The sequence below is a fragment of the Rattus norvegicus genome, chromosome 1, assembly GCF_036323735.1.
Source record: "Rattus norvegicus strain BN/NHsdMcwi chromosome 1, GRCr8, whole genome shotgun sequence".
NCBI lineage: Eukaryota > Metazoa > Chordata > Mammalia > Rodentia > Muridae > Rattus > Rattus norvegicus.
In genome coordinates, this window is record NC_086019.1 from 50,698,828 (window position 1) to 50,714,522 (window position 15,695).

At 46.0% G+C, this 15,695-nt stretch overlaps 1 protein-coding gene and 1 pseudogene across 1 annotated transcript in view; one reads left to right on the top strand and one right to left on the bottom strand.

Moving 5' to 3' along the window:
• The window catches only part of Slc22a2 (solute carrier family 22 member 2), a 42,203-nt gene extending 30,011 nt beyond the window's left edge, over positions 1-12,192 (bottom strand). Inside the window, 2 exon segments of the mRNA NM_031584.2 lie at positions 9,457-9,560; positions 11,691-12,192. Coding sequence (NP_113772.1) covers positions 9,457-9,560; positions 11,691-12,104 — 518 coding nt within the window. The 5' untranslated portion in view covers positions 12,105-12,192.
• On the top strand, positions 2,908-3,453 carry LOC103690972 (protein LSM12 homolog pseudogene; annotated as a pseudogene).
• Positions 12,193-15,695: the final 3,503 nt, after the last annotated feature.

The following is a 15,695-nucleotide window of genomic DNA, read 5'->3' on the forward strand; positions in this document are numbered from 1 at the left end:
TGGATATGTAGCAGAGGATGGCCTTATCTGGCATCACTGGGAGGGGAGTCCCTTGGTCCTGTGGAGGCTTGATGACCCAAGATAGGGGAATGCTTGGCCGCTGAGGTAGCAGTGAGTGGACGGGTCGGGGAACACCCTCATAGAGGTAGGGAATAGGAGGCTTGTGGAGGGGAAATTGGGAAGGAGGATAACATTTGATATGTAAATAAATAAAATAACCAATAAAAAAGAAAAAGAAAGGAAGTAGCTGGCTCTCAGAGTGGACTTGGGGCTCGTCACTTCCCAGCACGTCCTCCTGCTGAGTCTAATTCACTGTTAGTGAATGTTGTTTAGTAGTTCCTAGATGACAGTGTTACATCTAATATACATACAAGGTGACTGAAGTCAGTCTTTATCAGCACAGGTGCACAGTCTCATGGTAAATCAGGATTCAGTAGCTGCGTTTCCTATGATTGGCTAGGGGCTTCAGGAAGAAGTTCAGATCTTAACTAACCATCTGAAAATGATCCACGGCATGATTAATAATTATCCTAGGCTGTTAATGTTTCAGTCTGAAATGTTAAGTTTAAGTTTTCTCTTTAGTCAGGTTGTCTCAGTGGTCAACTACTGACTTGAAAGTCGTTTACAATGTGTCCCTTCCAAAGTCTCCATCAATGGCTTCCACTGTGTCACGTAACCCTGCAGTGTTCAGTGCCAAGCTTGCCAAAAGGGCGCTTCACTTTCTCTAGTGTTCCTGTTTCCACCAGAGAGGCTTCTCTAACCTTCTGATACTGTGACGCAGCACTGCCACCTACAAACTTTACGCCCAAGATCTAATCGTGAGCACCCGAGTTTGAATGTCTAGCATCTATACAAAAAGCCAAGTGTGGTGGCATTGCTGGGCAGGGCACACATGTGATCCCCAGGAATTATTGGCCAGCCAGTCCAGTTGAAACAACAAGTTCGGGGTTCAGTGAGAGACCCTGTCTTAAAAATAAGTCAATAAATGAAGATGCTCCATTGATCTCTGGCCTACACACACACACACACACAGAGAGACACACAGAAACACATACACACAGAGACACACAGACACAGACACAGACACAAACATAGACACACATACAGACACACATATATACACAGACACACAGACACACAGACACACATACAGACACACACACAGACACAGACAGAGACACACAGACATACATACAGACACACACACAGAGACACACAGACATACATACAGACACACACACAGACACACATCACAGACACACAGACACAGACAGACACACAGACACACATACAGACACACACATAGACACAGACACACAGACACACATATACACACACACAGACACACAAACACAGACACATACATACACACACAGACACACAAACACAGACACATACAGACACACATATACATACATACAGACAGACACACATACAGACACAGAGATACATACACAGGCACACGCAGACACACACACACGTGTGTGTGTACATGCAGGACCACTCCCACACAGGAATGCATGCATGCACACTTGCACAAATGAACACATAAAAATCTCAATGTTTTTGGTAAGTTTGTGGTTCTGGGCTCTAGCTACCCTTGACTACATGTGGTATATGAGCCATGGGCTGAGCATACCGACAACACTCTTCTTAGAATTTACAATCTGTAAACATTTACCCAAGTGGTAATTTCTCGCACCTAGTGGATTTAGGTACCCAGTAAAGCCAAGGCGCTATTGCTGTAGAGGGTCAAAACCCTTTGGCTGGAAGAGGGAAATACATTATTGGAGACTCCAAGCAGGGAAAGTAAGTCCATGTTGTAGAGAGACTGCATCTGTTCCAATGAAAGAGACAGCGCTTTTCATTTTTCTAAGAAATGTTGGATATCTGAGTTAGTAGCTTGAAATAGCCCCCCTCCTCTACTGCCACACACACCCCAGAGTAATTTGAATTATTCAATGAAAAACAGACAGAACCAGACGCAGTAGCTGGGCACCAGTTTGGAGTGTCCTTTAGCTGCTTACTACTCAGTATAGGAATCAGGACCTCCTGCATTAGGAGGAGGGGTGAACAGCATCACTTGGGAGCTGGGTAAAGACGCAGAGCCTCAGGCTCACCCGGATGGATCCTAGTCTGACTTATAACAAAGTCTGGACTGACTCTTATGTTCAATAATACCTGAGAAGTACTTCAATTCTATCCTGCTTCAGTTTCCTTCTCTGCTACTAGTAGTAATAAAATCTACTTTTACAAGGCTGTTATGTTCCTAAATGAGATCAAATGAGGGTGCCTAGTCAAACAACTCCTCTGTGTGGCTGGTGGAAAGTTTGTTTCTTATGATTCTGAACATTTGGTTACAACTAAATCTAGCCCACAGATGGTGTCTTGGGCTGCTTCCACTGGGGCAGCAGACCGAGACTCCAGGAATAAGAATTGCAAATCAGTTGTTAAACACAGCCATTGTTAAAGATCAAGAGATATACACTGACAATTTAAATAAGTTACATTAAAACAAGAGAAAAACAGGTGTAAAATACATGTTACTTGGGGCTTATTAGGCCTGATCATCTGAGCCTCTGAGGTTATCTGCTCTCACCCTGTTTCTGTGGAGGAAATGCTGCTTCTAGACACCTCTGATGGACATGTTCTCTCTAGAAAGTTTGTCGTTAAATGCCTGTAAGCACGCCACTAAATACAACACTCATTATTCTTTATTAGAGCTCAATGCTTAGAACGGATGAAAAATTGCTTTCCTGGGTGTCAGGTGACACTCCAAAACCTCCTTCAGAATTTGTGAGTAAAGAAATAAATCAGACATTTTAGGAAACAACTAATCTCAAAATCTACATCACAAAGTGACTCTAGAAAAGTTGACTTCTGGTCGGCTGCAGCTGCTCCCCCAAGATGGCGGCTACTCTGGGCGAGTACTTCACATTGGGAACCAGGTATGGTGCTGGCGATGCCAGGAGCAGCAGCTGCAGGGCGAGGTGGTAGCCTTCGACTATCATCCAAAATGCTGGCTCTAAAATGTCCCTCTTCCAGTGGAAAGCCTAACCATGCAGACATCTTGCTTATAAACTTACAGTATGTTTCAGAAGTGGAAATAATTAAAACGATGGAACAGAAACCCCTCCTCTCCTAGTCTCACTCAATGTTAGTAAGCTTGCCAGCAAAACTGAGCCAGGCCTATGCAATGAGCGCAGGTGTCTCCCTGGAGGGCCAGCAGCTCTTCCGGACCATTCACAAGACCGTTAAAGACTGTAAATGGCAAGAATAAAACATTGTTGTAACTACACTCCCATATCAAGTGGGGAAAATTGTAAAGGCAAAGAGGGGAGTGTACTGAGTCATGTTCACAAAATAATGAAAAGCATTTTAGAGACGCGGAAAGCCGAAAGGCAGAGTTCACAAGCCCAACAACCATAAAGGGAGGCTGCCCTGCCATCCTGAGTCCAAAAATGCGGAGGACCCTTCCAGCATCCAGCCACAGAGATGGCGGTGGTGGCTTCAGCGGAGGAAGGCCAGGGGAGGGAAGGGATCCTGTATTTCTTGATGACTCTTATTAGGGTCAGTGTTTCAAACAGAACAAACAAAAACCCCCTAGACTTGAACACCCACCCAACCAACCAACAAAAAAAAAAAAAAAAAAAAAAAAAAAACAAAAACAAACAAACAAAAAACCCCCAAAAACCAAGAGAATAATTTAAACGTTGAATCATTACTTGGCTAGCAGACCGGCCCACCATGTCCGTTCACAGCCCTCTGGAGCAGTCATCTTGTTAGTTTTATTTTTTGCAAACTCCTTTTCACTCTGCCCTTCACCTGTGCCTTTACTTCCCTAGTCTGTTGTTTCTGCCACTCTGATTTTGTAAGTGTCTTCCCAATGACTGAAAGAAACTTGTATCTTTTCTTCCAAAACAAAAGTAACAGTGGACTGTGACTCTGAAGTTCACATCACAGCAGAAGACAAAGGTCTCACTTGGAATTTTTCATTTTTTTCTTTAACTTTTTTTCTTTCTTTGCACAAACTTGAATTAGTTTTATTTTTCTTAAATACATACATAAATATATATACATATATATGGAAATATATAACTATAAATATATATGGAAATATATAACTATAAATATATAACTATAAATATGTGGAAATATATAACTATAAATATATAACTATAAATATGTGGAAATATATAACTATACACATATATGGAAATATATATTAAAATGTTCTCTAAGTATTTTCTGCTTCTTGCAGGCCTTTCTTTACTAGATCATGGCCACTTTTCCCACCTCATCTCCCTGAAAACAAAAATGTGTTGTCCTTTCTACCATCCAGAGCCCAACGATTAACTTGACTTAGTTCCCAGAGAGGATCTCCTGCAGCCCTGCAGAGCCAGTGTGCAATGGGATTTGGCCTTGAGGGTTCTGATGGCTTTCCGGTCTTTAACTGTATGTACCTGTCTCACATTCAGTCCCAACCTCAGGGCTCCCCCTGCCTTTGTCTCCATGGTACTAGACGAACTCTCCACTGAGGAGTCAGTCGCCTCTCCCCCTGTGCCTCTGAAGGAAGAACTTGCTTGTATGGTACATCTCAGCTCCTCCTCCTGTGGGCTGATTTTTCTCTTCTAGGAAACCTGGACTCCATCTACTCCAGTCTTTCTTAAGTCGATGTCCAGGGCCTTTAGCCCAGGAACAAGCTTGAAAAACCTCTAGTTTCTCTTCTGCCATCCTCCTGCTCTTCTGCCCCTCCTACCCCCGAAATCTTAGAAGCTAATGACAGTTTGTATGTGCTCAGTCAATGGGCAGAAAACCTGGAAAGAATTTCTGGACTCTAGCCCACCAGTTTGTCTGGTTTGACTAACCTGCTGAGAGCTGAAACTGGCACTTGTTGCTCCTGCACCTCCAAGGTAGTCTCAGGGGCAAAGTGCCACCACCTGAATATAGGCACTGAGTGGGACATGGGTTACACTCATGTGACTGGCTAGAGTAGGGAGTAGGGTGGTGCTAATTTCTTTTCTTTTCTTTCTTTCTTTCTTTCTTTTTTGGCCACAATCTCTTTTTCCTTCTTTTTTTTCAATTAAATAAATGGATCAAAATTAAATAATTAAAGCCCTACCTTCCACCATTCATGTCTCAGGTTTGTGCATACTTTAGCACCCCAAGTGAGGGGTCAGAAATGTAGAAGATGATGTGTTTACTGAGCTCGGCCTTTGTCATTAGATCGCCTGCTTTTCTTTTTACACACTCTTCTTACCCCTGAGAACTCATCCAGAGGTGCCGGTAAGGTGTGCTGGTAAGGTGTGTTATAAGGAGCAGCTGGGGCCCGAGTGATTGGAGCACAAGTCTGCTGACCTCAGTTTGAATCCTGGGATGAACATATGGGAGGAGATCCAATTCCACAAAGTTGTCTTTTGGCCTCCACATACAGACTGTAGTCTGTATGATCATGAACACACACAAGTTCTAAAAGGGGAGGGATCCAGGGTCTCTAGGGGTGTGTGTGTGTGTGTGTGTGTGTGTGTGTGTGTGTGTGTGTGTGTGTGTGTGTGTGAGAGAGAGAGAGAGAGAGAGAGAGAGAGAGAGAGAGAGAGAGAGAGAGAGATTGAGATTTGTAGGGCTCCATTCCCTGGAAGGATTTAAAGAGCAGCTGAAAAGAGAACTTGTGCACTCACTTGCTATTGGCCAGATTCAAAGAGCAACCTTTGATTTAATTCACACAGAAATGTAGACCTTAGGGAAGAGACATGTCAGATCCAGAGACCCCAAGAAACAGAGTTAGAGGCAGGAAAGCAGTTGGACGTGGTTGTGTGAACCTGTGATTTCATCGCTCATGTGGCTGAGAAAAAAGGATCGAGAGTTCAAGGCAATTCAAATTGTATCTATAGTGAGTTGCAGGTTAGCCTGGGCTATAAAGGGAGTCCTGTCTCAAAATAGAAAACCGATCCAAAAAAGGAGTAGAGTGACTAGACCATTGGGTACCTGTATCTTGGTCTTGTTTTCTTTGGCCTGTAGGTCTGTGCCTCAAAGAAGTGCTGACTGGATTGGTGTTCTTTACTTTCTAGGAAGAGGAGAGAATGTTAAGCTATCCCAGAGGTGGCAGTGGTGGTGAGGGAGGCACAGGACAAAGATTTAGAAGCATGCAGTTAGAATCAAGTCCATATTGCTTTGTTCCGTTCTTTGCAATGGGAGATACATATTGCCTACCCAAGACTTTCCCCAGCTCTGAACATGGAAACCACCCATCTAGAATTGGCGTAAATGCCTAGATGTTCTTGATATAAATACTGTGAACAGGGCTTGGGCTTAGGATGTCTACCCTGACTGATGGAAGCGAATTCGATGTTTGCTAGGTACTCGGCTTCCATTGGGAAGCGGGTATGGTAATGTATCACTAACCCAGCATTTGATAGGCTGAGGCATGATCATGAGTTCAAGGCCAGCCTAGGATACATGAGACCCTACTGTAAAAAAGGGGGGTGATGGTAAAATAAGTAAAACCCAACTATTTTTTATTTAAAAAAAAAGAAAGAAAAGTTGACTTCCTGCAAGACAATTTAGTCTTCCTTTCTTCCTCCTTTCCTCCTTCCCTTCCACCCCCTTCCTTCTCTTTCTCCCTCCCTCCTTTCTTTCTTCCTCCCTTCCTCTTTCCTTTTTCTTAACCTTCCCCTTTATTCAATATTCTTACCTGAATAATTTCAAACTACCTTCTTGGCTTTCTTCTAAACCCCATGCCAAATCAGCTATTAGGTATTAGGGAATGTTCTTAATTATTTTGATGAGGGGTAAAATATTTTTTACTTTAATGTTGGTTATAATTTGTGAGTAAAATGGATTTCCATGACATTGCTGATTTCTTGTGTGAGGTCTAAAGCTATAGTGGGCATTACGTATTCGGAAGAGAAGTGCATGTCTTTTGTTCCTAGTTGTCGCTTTGCTCTCTTGCGCTCCCGTGGGACGGAAGAAAGGGCAATAGCCAGCGAAACTCCAGGCAGCTTTGGGAAAAGAACTAGAGACCCGTTGGAAGCCTCCAGGGGAGCAGTAGGGTATAGCAGCTTTCTAGAGATTACCCGCCTAGGAACAGAATGGGTGAGCTCACCTGAGGAGGAGGGGAACAGGTGGGATCGTTCTGGGAACGTGCTGTGGGGAGGGATTGGGCCTGGCCTACTTGAGTGGGCTGAGAATAATTAACAGGCTTCAGCAGCCCGAGTGAGGTTGTTGCCTGTGTGGTGTGACGATTCCTAGTCATCTGGTGTTAATGTCTACCTCGATGTACCAAGAAGCGGATAAACCGAAGCTGGCTGTCCAGTGGCCAGAGAATGCGTTTGGACCCTGAACCTCCTCACTAATGTGTCTGTCTTGACTTCATGGGCAGTCTGCAAAAAGCTACCCTCATTTCTGTGTAATCACAACACAAATTAATGACCTCCCCCTCCACCTCTCAGCCTCCCACAGCCAGTCCAGGAGGAAGCCAGCCAGGAAGGCTGAGCAGACAGTTACAAATGCATTGTGACTTTTGGCTAAGTGCCTCCGCCTCCATCCATCCATCGTCCTGCTGCCAACGGGGCCTCAGGCTCTTGTTAAGTCAGTGTGTTCTTGTGAGGCTTTCGTTCCTTTGCAATTTTGATGCCAACTTGATGTATAACCGAAGAAAGCTGTCTCACGTTTGGATTACATTCCCGGCAAAGAGAAAGAGTTGGGCCTGAGAAGGCAGTGGGCACAGCACTCAGTTGCCACATGTTTCGGGGTCAAATATGTATTTTTGCAGGCTGATTGTTTAATACGGTCATTATTAGAAGCTATGCACACTTTAAATCTCATTAAAAACAAGTGCAATGCACATGTAGAGTGTGTCATTTTCTATTTGTGTTGTATCTGATCGTCTGCAGCTGCTTGCACCGACTACATTTATATGATAGGATTGCTGTTCAGCCATGACTGTATACACATACGTAGACCCTACAAATGTATCATCCAACACACCGTGTGTCACACACACAAATGCACAGGTACACATCACCATGATATTAGGTGACTGGCAGTTAGAGTGGAACTGTCCAGGCCACAGAGTTCCGTGACTGGCTCATGGGAGGCACTCTGCACATGGGGGCACATGGGGGCGGGGCATTATGAATAATTGTATCATTGACCTTGATACCCAGGCATCTACAGTGCTTCTTAATCTCACTTTTCTCTCTGTTGAGGACTCTCCCCTTGCTAATGGTCATCTACAGAGCAAAGATATCTGTTCCTTAACTGAATCCTTAGTTTTATCCTTATACCCAACAAGTAAATGTAGCCACCACTCTTCGTCAAAAAGGAAGCATCTCTCTACAGCAAATGGCGACCATTATAGGAAACTAACTGGACACAATGCAAAGATTGATGGCTTATGGGGTACCCAGCCCAGTGAGTGCACCTGCAGCATAGCTGCTGCATTTGTGGCTTGGGGAACAGCATAGAAGAGGCCCAGAAAGATTGTAAGGACCAGAGGTCCAGGAAGTCTAAAGTCTTCTGTGTGGCCGCCTCTTTTAGAAATGGCTGCATAAACAGTATCAACAGACATGACCATGCAGAAGGGGGACAATCTCACAGGACCCCAGCCCTAGAACTATAGGCAGCTAATGATTGCTACAAGAGTAAGAACCAGCCACTTCCGGTCATGAGCTCCTTGACTGCTTATCTTGGTCAGCCCTGAAACTGCATACCCAACCAAAACAGACACGGCAGGTTGTAGTTACACATTTGCCCACACAGATGTGTCCAACACCAACAATCAAAGAAAGGCTATAGATTTGAGAGTTGGGGGCGGGGCACTGAACTGAAAGGAGGAAAGGGGACAGGGATGATGAAATAATATTTCAATTAAAAACGTAAAAGTATGGAAGAAATAAAAAGCACACAAACACACACACAAAATGAGATAAAAAAAGAGACTTTTGTATAGTGAATGAGTCCATAATGGTGGTAGCCAGAGCCAGGAGGCACAGCTTGGCCAGTGTCACGACTGACTATGGATGGACAGAGGCACAGAGCCTGGGTTTCTGACATGAGAATTTGCTGGCCTGTATAGGTGAAGCTCATAGCTCCCAAAGGCTCATGACCATGCCGGGGACAGTGAGGACAAAGAACACACTGAGAATCACAAGAGAGGGTAGATCATTGGTGGCCTCCTCTTCTAGACTGGAATTGGTGGAAAATCCATAAAGAATCCTGCCTGGTGGTTGAAACCTCCTTCCCTGACCTCCAGAGGACTGGAGAGTAAACATGAGTCATTGTTATCAAAGCAGCTGAAGGAACTCCAAGACTATAAAGCAACCACCATTAAGGCGGGTGGGAGCAAGTAGTCTCTCTGTGCGTTCAGGGTGAAGAAGGATTCGGGCAGGGTGGGTGAGCCCGAGTACTGTCTGAACCTGTGGGTTATTTTTAAAGCCCCACAGTTGTTTCACCTACCTGTCCGCTAGGTAGCCAATCATCATAGCACCGATGAAAAACCCCACGTTCACTACTGACTGAAACAGGTCCAGCATCCAGGAGTGAGCACACACCAGGTTAAACTGTCCAAATATGCGGTGCCGTCCAAGCCGGGGGAGGGGAAGAGAGTGGGGGAGGGCAGAGAGGGAGAAAATGTTATTAGCATCTCCTTAGATCTATTCATATCATAGTTCTCTGAGTATTTCTAACTGGGAGTTCCTGGGAGCACAGACGGTTCAGGTGATTACTGTGTGGTACTTACTCGAATATTTCTTGAACGGAGTGCCAATAGTCCAGCTGCACCGTAACCCATGCTAAATTTCTATACATTGCCAGATTTCCCCTGGAAATCCATTAGCATTTAGCATTCCATCTGACGGTGTGAGTCTGGCATTTGGCTAAAGCATTGGCTCTATCGGCTGAAAGCAGGTAGTGGCTTGACTTACAGACATAAGACTTACAGACAAATCCATCTTCTCCCTTCCATTCATAAGACACAAATGTGAGTGGAGGAAGACACGTGCAACAAGAGGAGAGAGGTCTCTGAACAACTCTTAGCTGCCTTTTTTTTTAAATAGGGGGATTTAAGGTGTCCTGCTGTGACTGCTACCTTTGGTCAGGTTTGCTTGGAAGGCGAAGGAAATGGAGCAGACAAGAGACCGCCTTCTGACATCCAGTCTGCTGTCTCTAATTCTGCAGCCTGGTGCACAGCCAAGTTCTGCTGTGGTCCCAGTTTCCTGACCTCTGTACAGAGGGATGAGGTGAGTTCCCCGCAGAGCTGTCTTAGAGTAGTGTGTTGTCCATTCTAGGAACCTTGATGTGGCATGAAGCCCATTTAAGATCTCCCCACGACCCCCACGAGGCTCCTCCACTAAAGGCCAGGATACCTTCTGAGAACCCAGGTAGTCCTTTTCAACTAGCTGCTTAACAGCTCCCTCTGTGTTCACAGGACAATTCCACAGCAAGTTTCCATGCTTGCTTTTCTCCTCACCGAATGAGACTTCACAGTTAGATCATGCCTCTGTGTGTGTGTGTGTGTGTGTGTGTGTGTGTGTGTGTGTGTGTGTGCATGAATGTGAGCTTTCATTGCGCATAGGTGTGTACACTGGCACACAGGGCCAGAGAACAGCCCTTGCTGCCAGTCTTATTAATTAATTAATTGAATGAGTGAGTGATTAGTTAATTAATTAATTAATTAGCTTTGAAAGAGGGCCTCTCATTGGCCTGAATATAGCCAACTAGGTTCGGTTGGCTGCCTAGCAAGCCTTGGGAATCCACCTGTCTTTGGTTCCCTGGTGCTGGAATTACATTGACGTGCCCACACCTAGATTTTTTCTGTGGGTTCTGGAGTCTGATCTCGTGCTTACAAGAAAATGCTTTATCTATTGAGCCATGCCCTCAGCCCATGACTATTTTTTCTGTTTAAAACATTTTTATCATCATGGTGTGTGTGTGTGTGTGTGTGTGTGTGTGTGTGTGTGTGTGTGTGCGAGTGTGTGTGTGTGTTTGTGTGATGCATGATGCATGTGAGCAGGTATGTCCATGTTATTGCATGTGTGTGGTTCCCTCCATCTACTTTTATGTGGGTTCTTGAGGTCAGTCCAATTGACCTGGAGTGCTCAGGCCTGCTTTGCAAGTGCCTTGACCCTCTAAGCCATCTTGTCGACCTCTGTGACTATACTTTTTAATAAGAATAATTGGGTCATGGTCTATCCCATAGCCTCAAAGTTTCCTGTGGACATTTTGGCCATGATAAAGAGGAACAAATATCTCTGGAGAGAAGAGCACATCTTATAATAATACTCTTTAGCCGAGCACAGGAGTCAGGGGAGGGTCACACCCTCTTTCTGGTGACATTAGTGTGGTGGTGGAATAGAAGGACTTCTAGCAAATGTGACTCCCAGAAGAAGCACGCCCACATCTGGCACCATTTTCAGGCACCACAATGTGTGCTTGCTTGCTGTTCATGGATGAGTCCTGCACATCCCAGCACCATGCCCGCCAGCATCAGCAGAGTTCTCCCTAACTACCTCAGACAAGGGAGAGGCTGCATGTTTTTACCAGGAAGCTAGGAGTTTATAAGGCATGTGGGGTCCAAAAAGCACGTCTGGACAAGTATAAGAACCATGTCTTTCCTGGTTCTTCCTTAAGACAGACTCAGCTGTTTGCTTCTTTTGCATCATAACTGCATTCTAATTCCTGAGTTCACTTACCTCAGTGACAATGGAGGAGCCGGGAGTGTTGTATACCCAGCCATGCTCGCAGGGGCCCAATGGCAACTGGTTCCTGTCCGCAGCCAGGCTGGACAGTGGGTCCACACAGTCAAGGGTGCTCTGGTTCCAGTCCACCTCATACCTCATGCACTGACTGAGGAAGGAGGCCTCGTCCGAAGGTCCCAGACCCGGCACGGTGTAGTTCAGCTCCTCTGCCTGGCTCCAGCCACACCGCTGGCTCAGCTTGGCTGCCCCAGGACTCCAGCAGTGGTGGTCAGGGGTAAATCCTAGGAAAACGATGCCCACGTAGATGGGGGTGAAGGCACCAGACAGCAGAGCTAAGAGGAAAAATGTTTGTTTCTGAAAAAGGTGGAATTCCCCTATATGTTCTAGAATATCATCCACGGTCGACATGGTCCCTGGAGGCAGCTGTTCCTGAGGCTTCACCCACAGGGCTCCAAATGCTGCTGAAGGCAGCGCGCTCAGCTCAGGATGACTCTTGACCAAGAGTCAAAGGGTGAGCATTAGCTTATTTAGAGAGGGACCAGCCTTTGGGTCAGACGTCCCTCGGACAGGCCAACTTCCAATCGCACCTCTCTCCAATGGGGGAAGATCTTGCTGCCCGGAAATGCCCAGAGCAGGCCCTGGAGTGTGATGTGTTTATTGTAACCTCATTCTCTGTGAGTTTGTCTCTGCCTCACAGCAGCACTACAAACAATCACTTCTCTGTATCCCACGGGGAGAAATCTGAGTCTCTTAACATATCACAGCTGGTTAATCTTTCCCTAGCACATTAAGTGGCCAGAAAATTAATATATCCTTGTTACCTACACAGCCAGCCTCTCTTGTAGGTGTGACACAGACACACGCGCACTTGGTTATACACACCCAGTGCAATTTGCATCAGGGTCTGGGGGGTCCTGGATCCAAGCTCCTGAATCCCCCTGAAAGCGATGCACTTGAGCGACATGCTGTGGCGGCGTGCTTTGATTTCTCTCAGATTGAATCAGTCTGACGTTTCCAAGGGTTCATTCCAGTTTAGCATTCTTACCTCTCAACCCTGATGTGTCCTTCCTCTTCACCCCCTTGTGAGGAAAGAGTACCACATTTGCCTTACATATAGGTCAAGTGCAAACGCAGGACATGGGTGTATTTGTTCTACTGTCATTCCGTTGTTCCAGGTTGTTCCATCTAACTTAGGGATGCTCCTTCAGGATGCTGCTAAGGGTATCCAAATGCCAGGGAAACAGGTAGTCTCTCTTTCCTGCTGGACAGAAGGATCCCAGAGCATACTGATGCTGCCAAGCAAAACAAAGACGGGGGTAGCCTGCTGACAAACCTGCATTATAAAACTGGAATGTAAATCTGTCTGTCTTCTGTGTGTCCCCCGCCTTCCTCTCTCTTTCCCCCTTCCAATTTTCTACCTTCCTTCTCCTCCTCCACAGCTCTCCTCCTTTTCTTCTGTCAAATGATCAGTGGGCCTAACAGTTCGGTCCAAAGGCAGTGACCCCTAGTAATCTCCCTTCTCCTTGCAGCTGCCGGCTGAACACTGGTGAGGATACCCTTGACTGCCTGTAATAGCCTTGTCTGACTTCCAGAGAAGCTCCATTACCTGGACCCCTGCAGCCCCTTGGCCATTTGTTTATTGAGTGGGTTCAGAGCCTTTTAGGGATTTCCTCAGTCCTGTCCAGACATCCTAAGGGACGACGTCAGAAGCTGAGGCCACATCTGTTATTCACTGGGCAGTCGTGGGAGGGGCTAGCTCAAAAGCAACTGTGATTGTCAAGCTTCCCTCTACATTCACGGACCAGACATGGTCCTCACTGCCTCCTACTAGGAAATTCACAAGCGCTCGCTCGCACCTGTGACTGACTCATGGGTACAGTCTGTATCAGGACGCCAGATCTTCATGCCTGTGAGCAAGAGGCCTCCAGGTGAGAGTCAAGGAGAGCATCCTGTGCCAAGGAAATGTGTTGAAATGCATCCTGAACTAGAAAGACTGATCAGATAAGGCACAGGAGAGTGCTCGGATCGCTTACAACATGGGCTCGTTTGACACCTTTCTAGTGAGACACTAACACAGAAATGAAGCCCAGAGCTGAAGAGCTATAAAATCAGTGCTATTAGGTGATAGACTAGAGGACAGCTGAGCCACATGAACAAGCAGCTCCGTGTTGTCCCATGGGAGAAGCCACAGCCAGGAGCTATTCCAGTGCTGGGCACCTCAAACTGGGTCTCTTGTATCCTTATCAATTTACTTGTGGGATATTCTATATTCAGAAATATGATCTGGGGATAATCTGGGACATTGATCATTTAATCCACATAAACCGATAATTTATTGTAATTAATGGCCAGAGTATTTCTCGATCTTCTATCAAGTTCCTCATAATACAAATAAATGTTGTCCTAGGGTTCTACCTTCTGTTCAGTGCTTCAGGTGATGGTCTGCAGTCACAGTGACCTCCATTTCTTACTTTCCCCAGATTCTCTACACCAGTGGGTGGAGATAGTCAAAGAGGGAAGTTAGACCAGACCCCAGGCACTTCAGAGACAAAAAGGTAGAGGAGAGAGGAAGGCTTGGTGTCATTTTTCATGCAGGATGGCTTCATGAAATGGTACCCATATCTGACATCAGTGAATCCCTTAGCCAGGTGGGGTCAACCTGAAACAAGATGGCGGAAGCAAATGGCCTCATAGAGACAGTGACTGCATGTTGTCAGCGAACGGGTTGACAGCAGTCGGCTGGGTAGGGTCAGGAAGGACATGAGAGTCCAGCTTGGTCCTCATAGGTAGCCATGTCACCAGACGTGCTCGTGACATCTCTGGTAAACTTGGTGATTCCACCTGAGTCAGAGCTGATGTGTGTGACCACAAGGGACTCAGAAGGTTGGTTGACAAGCAGGCATTCAATCCCATACTCTCACCTTCCTCCCTGTTCTTCCTCTCTTCTGCCACACCCTCCTCCTATTCTGTCTTCCTCTTCATGAACCACCCCATTCTTCTATGGTTATCACAGCCATGTGGGACATGTAGATGGGCACAGCCTCTTTGTCCCAGAACTATGGACTCATTCCGCTAGCGGGTGTGACCGATTGCTTGAGAAAGCTTTTTCATGGTATATTAGAATTCATCTTCTAGAACTCACTGGGACACTAGTCTCCCTATCAGATGCAGGTTAGGTTAAAGACTTTCTCATGTAGAAATTCCAGTACAGGTATTGCTGTTTCTCGGCAGTGTGGGGCCGCGCTGAGGCTGGATGGTGATCACCCAGAATCTGCTGGTCTCCACCTCTCCAGCATCAGGACTTGAAGTGTGCATCATCACATCTGACTTGTTTGTGTGGGTTCTGAAGGTCAACCTTAGAACTTCATGTTTGTACAGGGAGCGTTTTACTTAGCCATCTCCCAAGCCCCAACATACATTTTGCAAAGTGGACACAGATTGAATCAGATTAACAAAATGAAAACCATAAAACCCACAGCTATCAATGAACTTGTGCCTCTGGCAGCTTCCTTGGGCATCTTTTTAAAAAATATTTATTTACTTATTTATTCACTTTGCATTCTGATCACAGCCCCATCCCTTCTCTCCTCCCCCTGACAGACCCTTTGTCTCATCCCCCTTCCTTTTCTCCTCAGAGAAGAAAAGGCCCACCACGGTACCAACCCACCCTGGTAACATTAATTTGCAGCAAGATTAAGTGCATCCTCTACCACAGAGGCCAGACAAGGGTGTCCAGCTGGAGAAAGGGATCCGAAGGCAGGCAACAGAGTCAGAGACAACCTCCATCCCAATATTTAGGGAACCCGCATGAAGACCAACTTTCACATCTCTACAAATGTGTAGGGGGCCTTGGTCCAGCCCAAACATGTTCTTTGGTTGGCGGTTCAGTCTCTGGGAGCCCCCATGGGCCAGAATAGTTGACTCTCTAGGTCTTCTTGTGGCATCCTTGACCCCTCTGCTCCCCCAATCCTTCCTCTTTTTAACAAGTCTCCCTGAGTT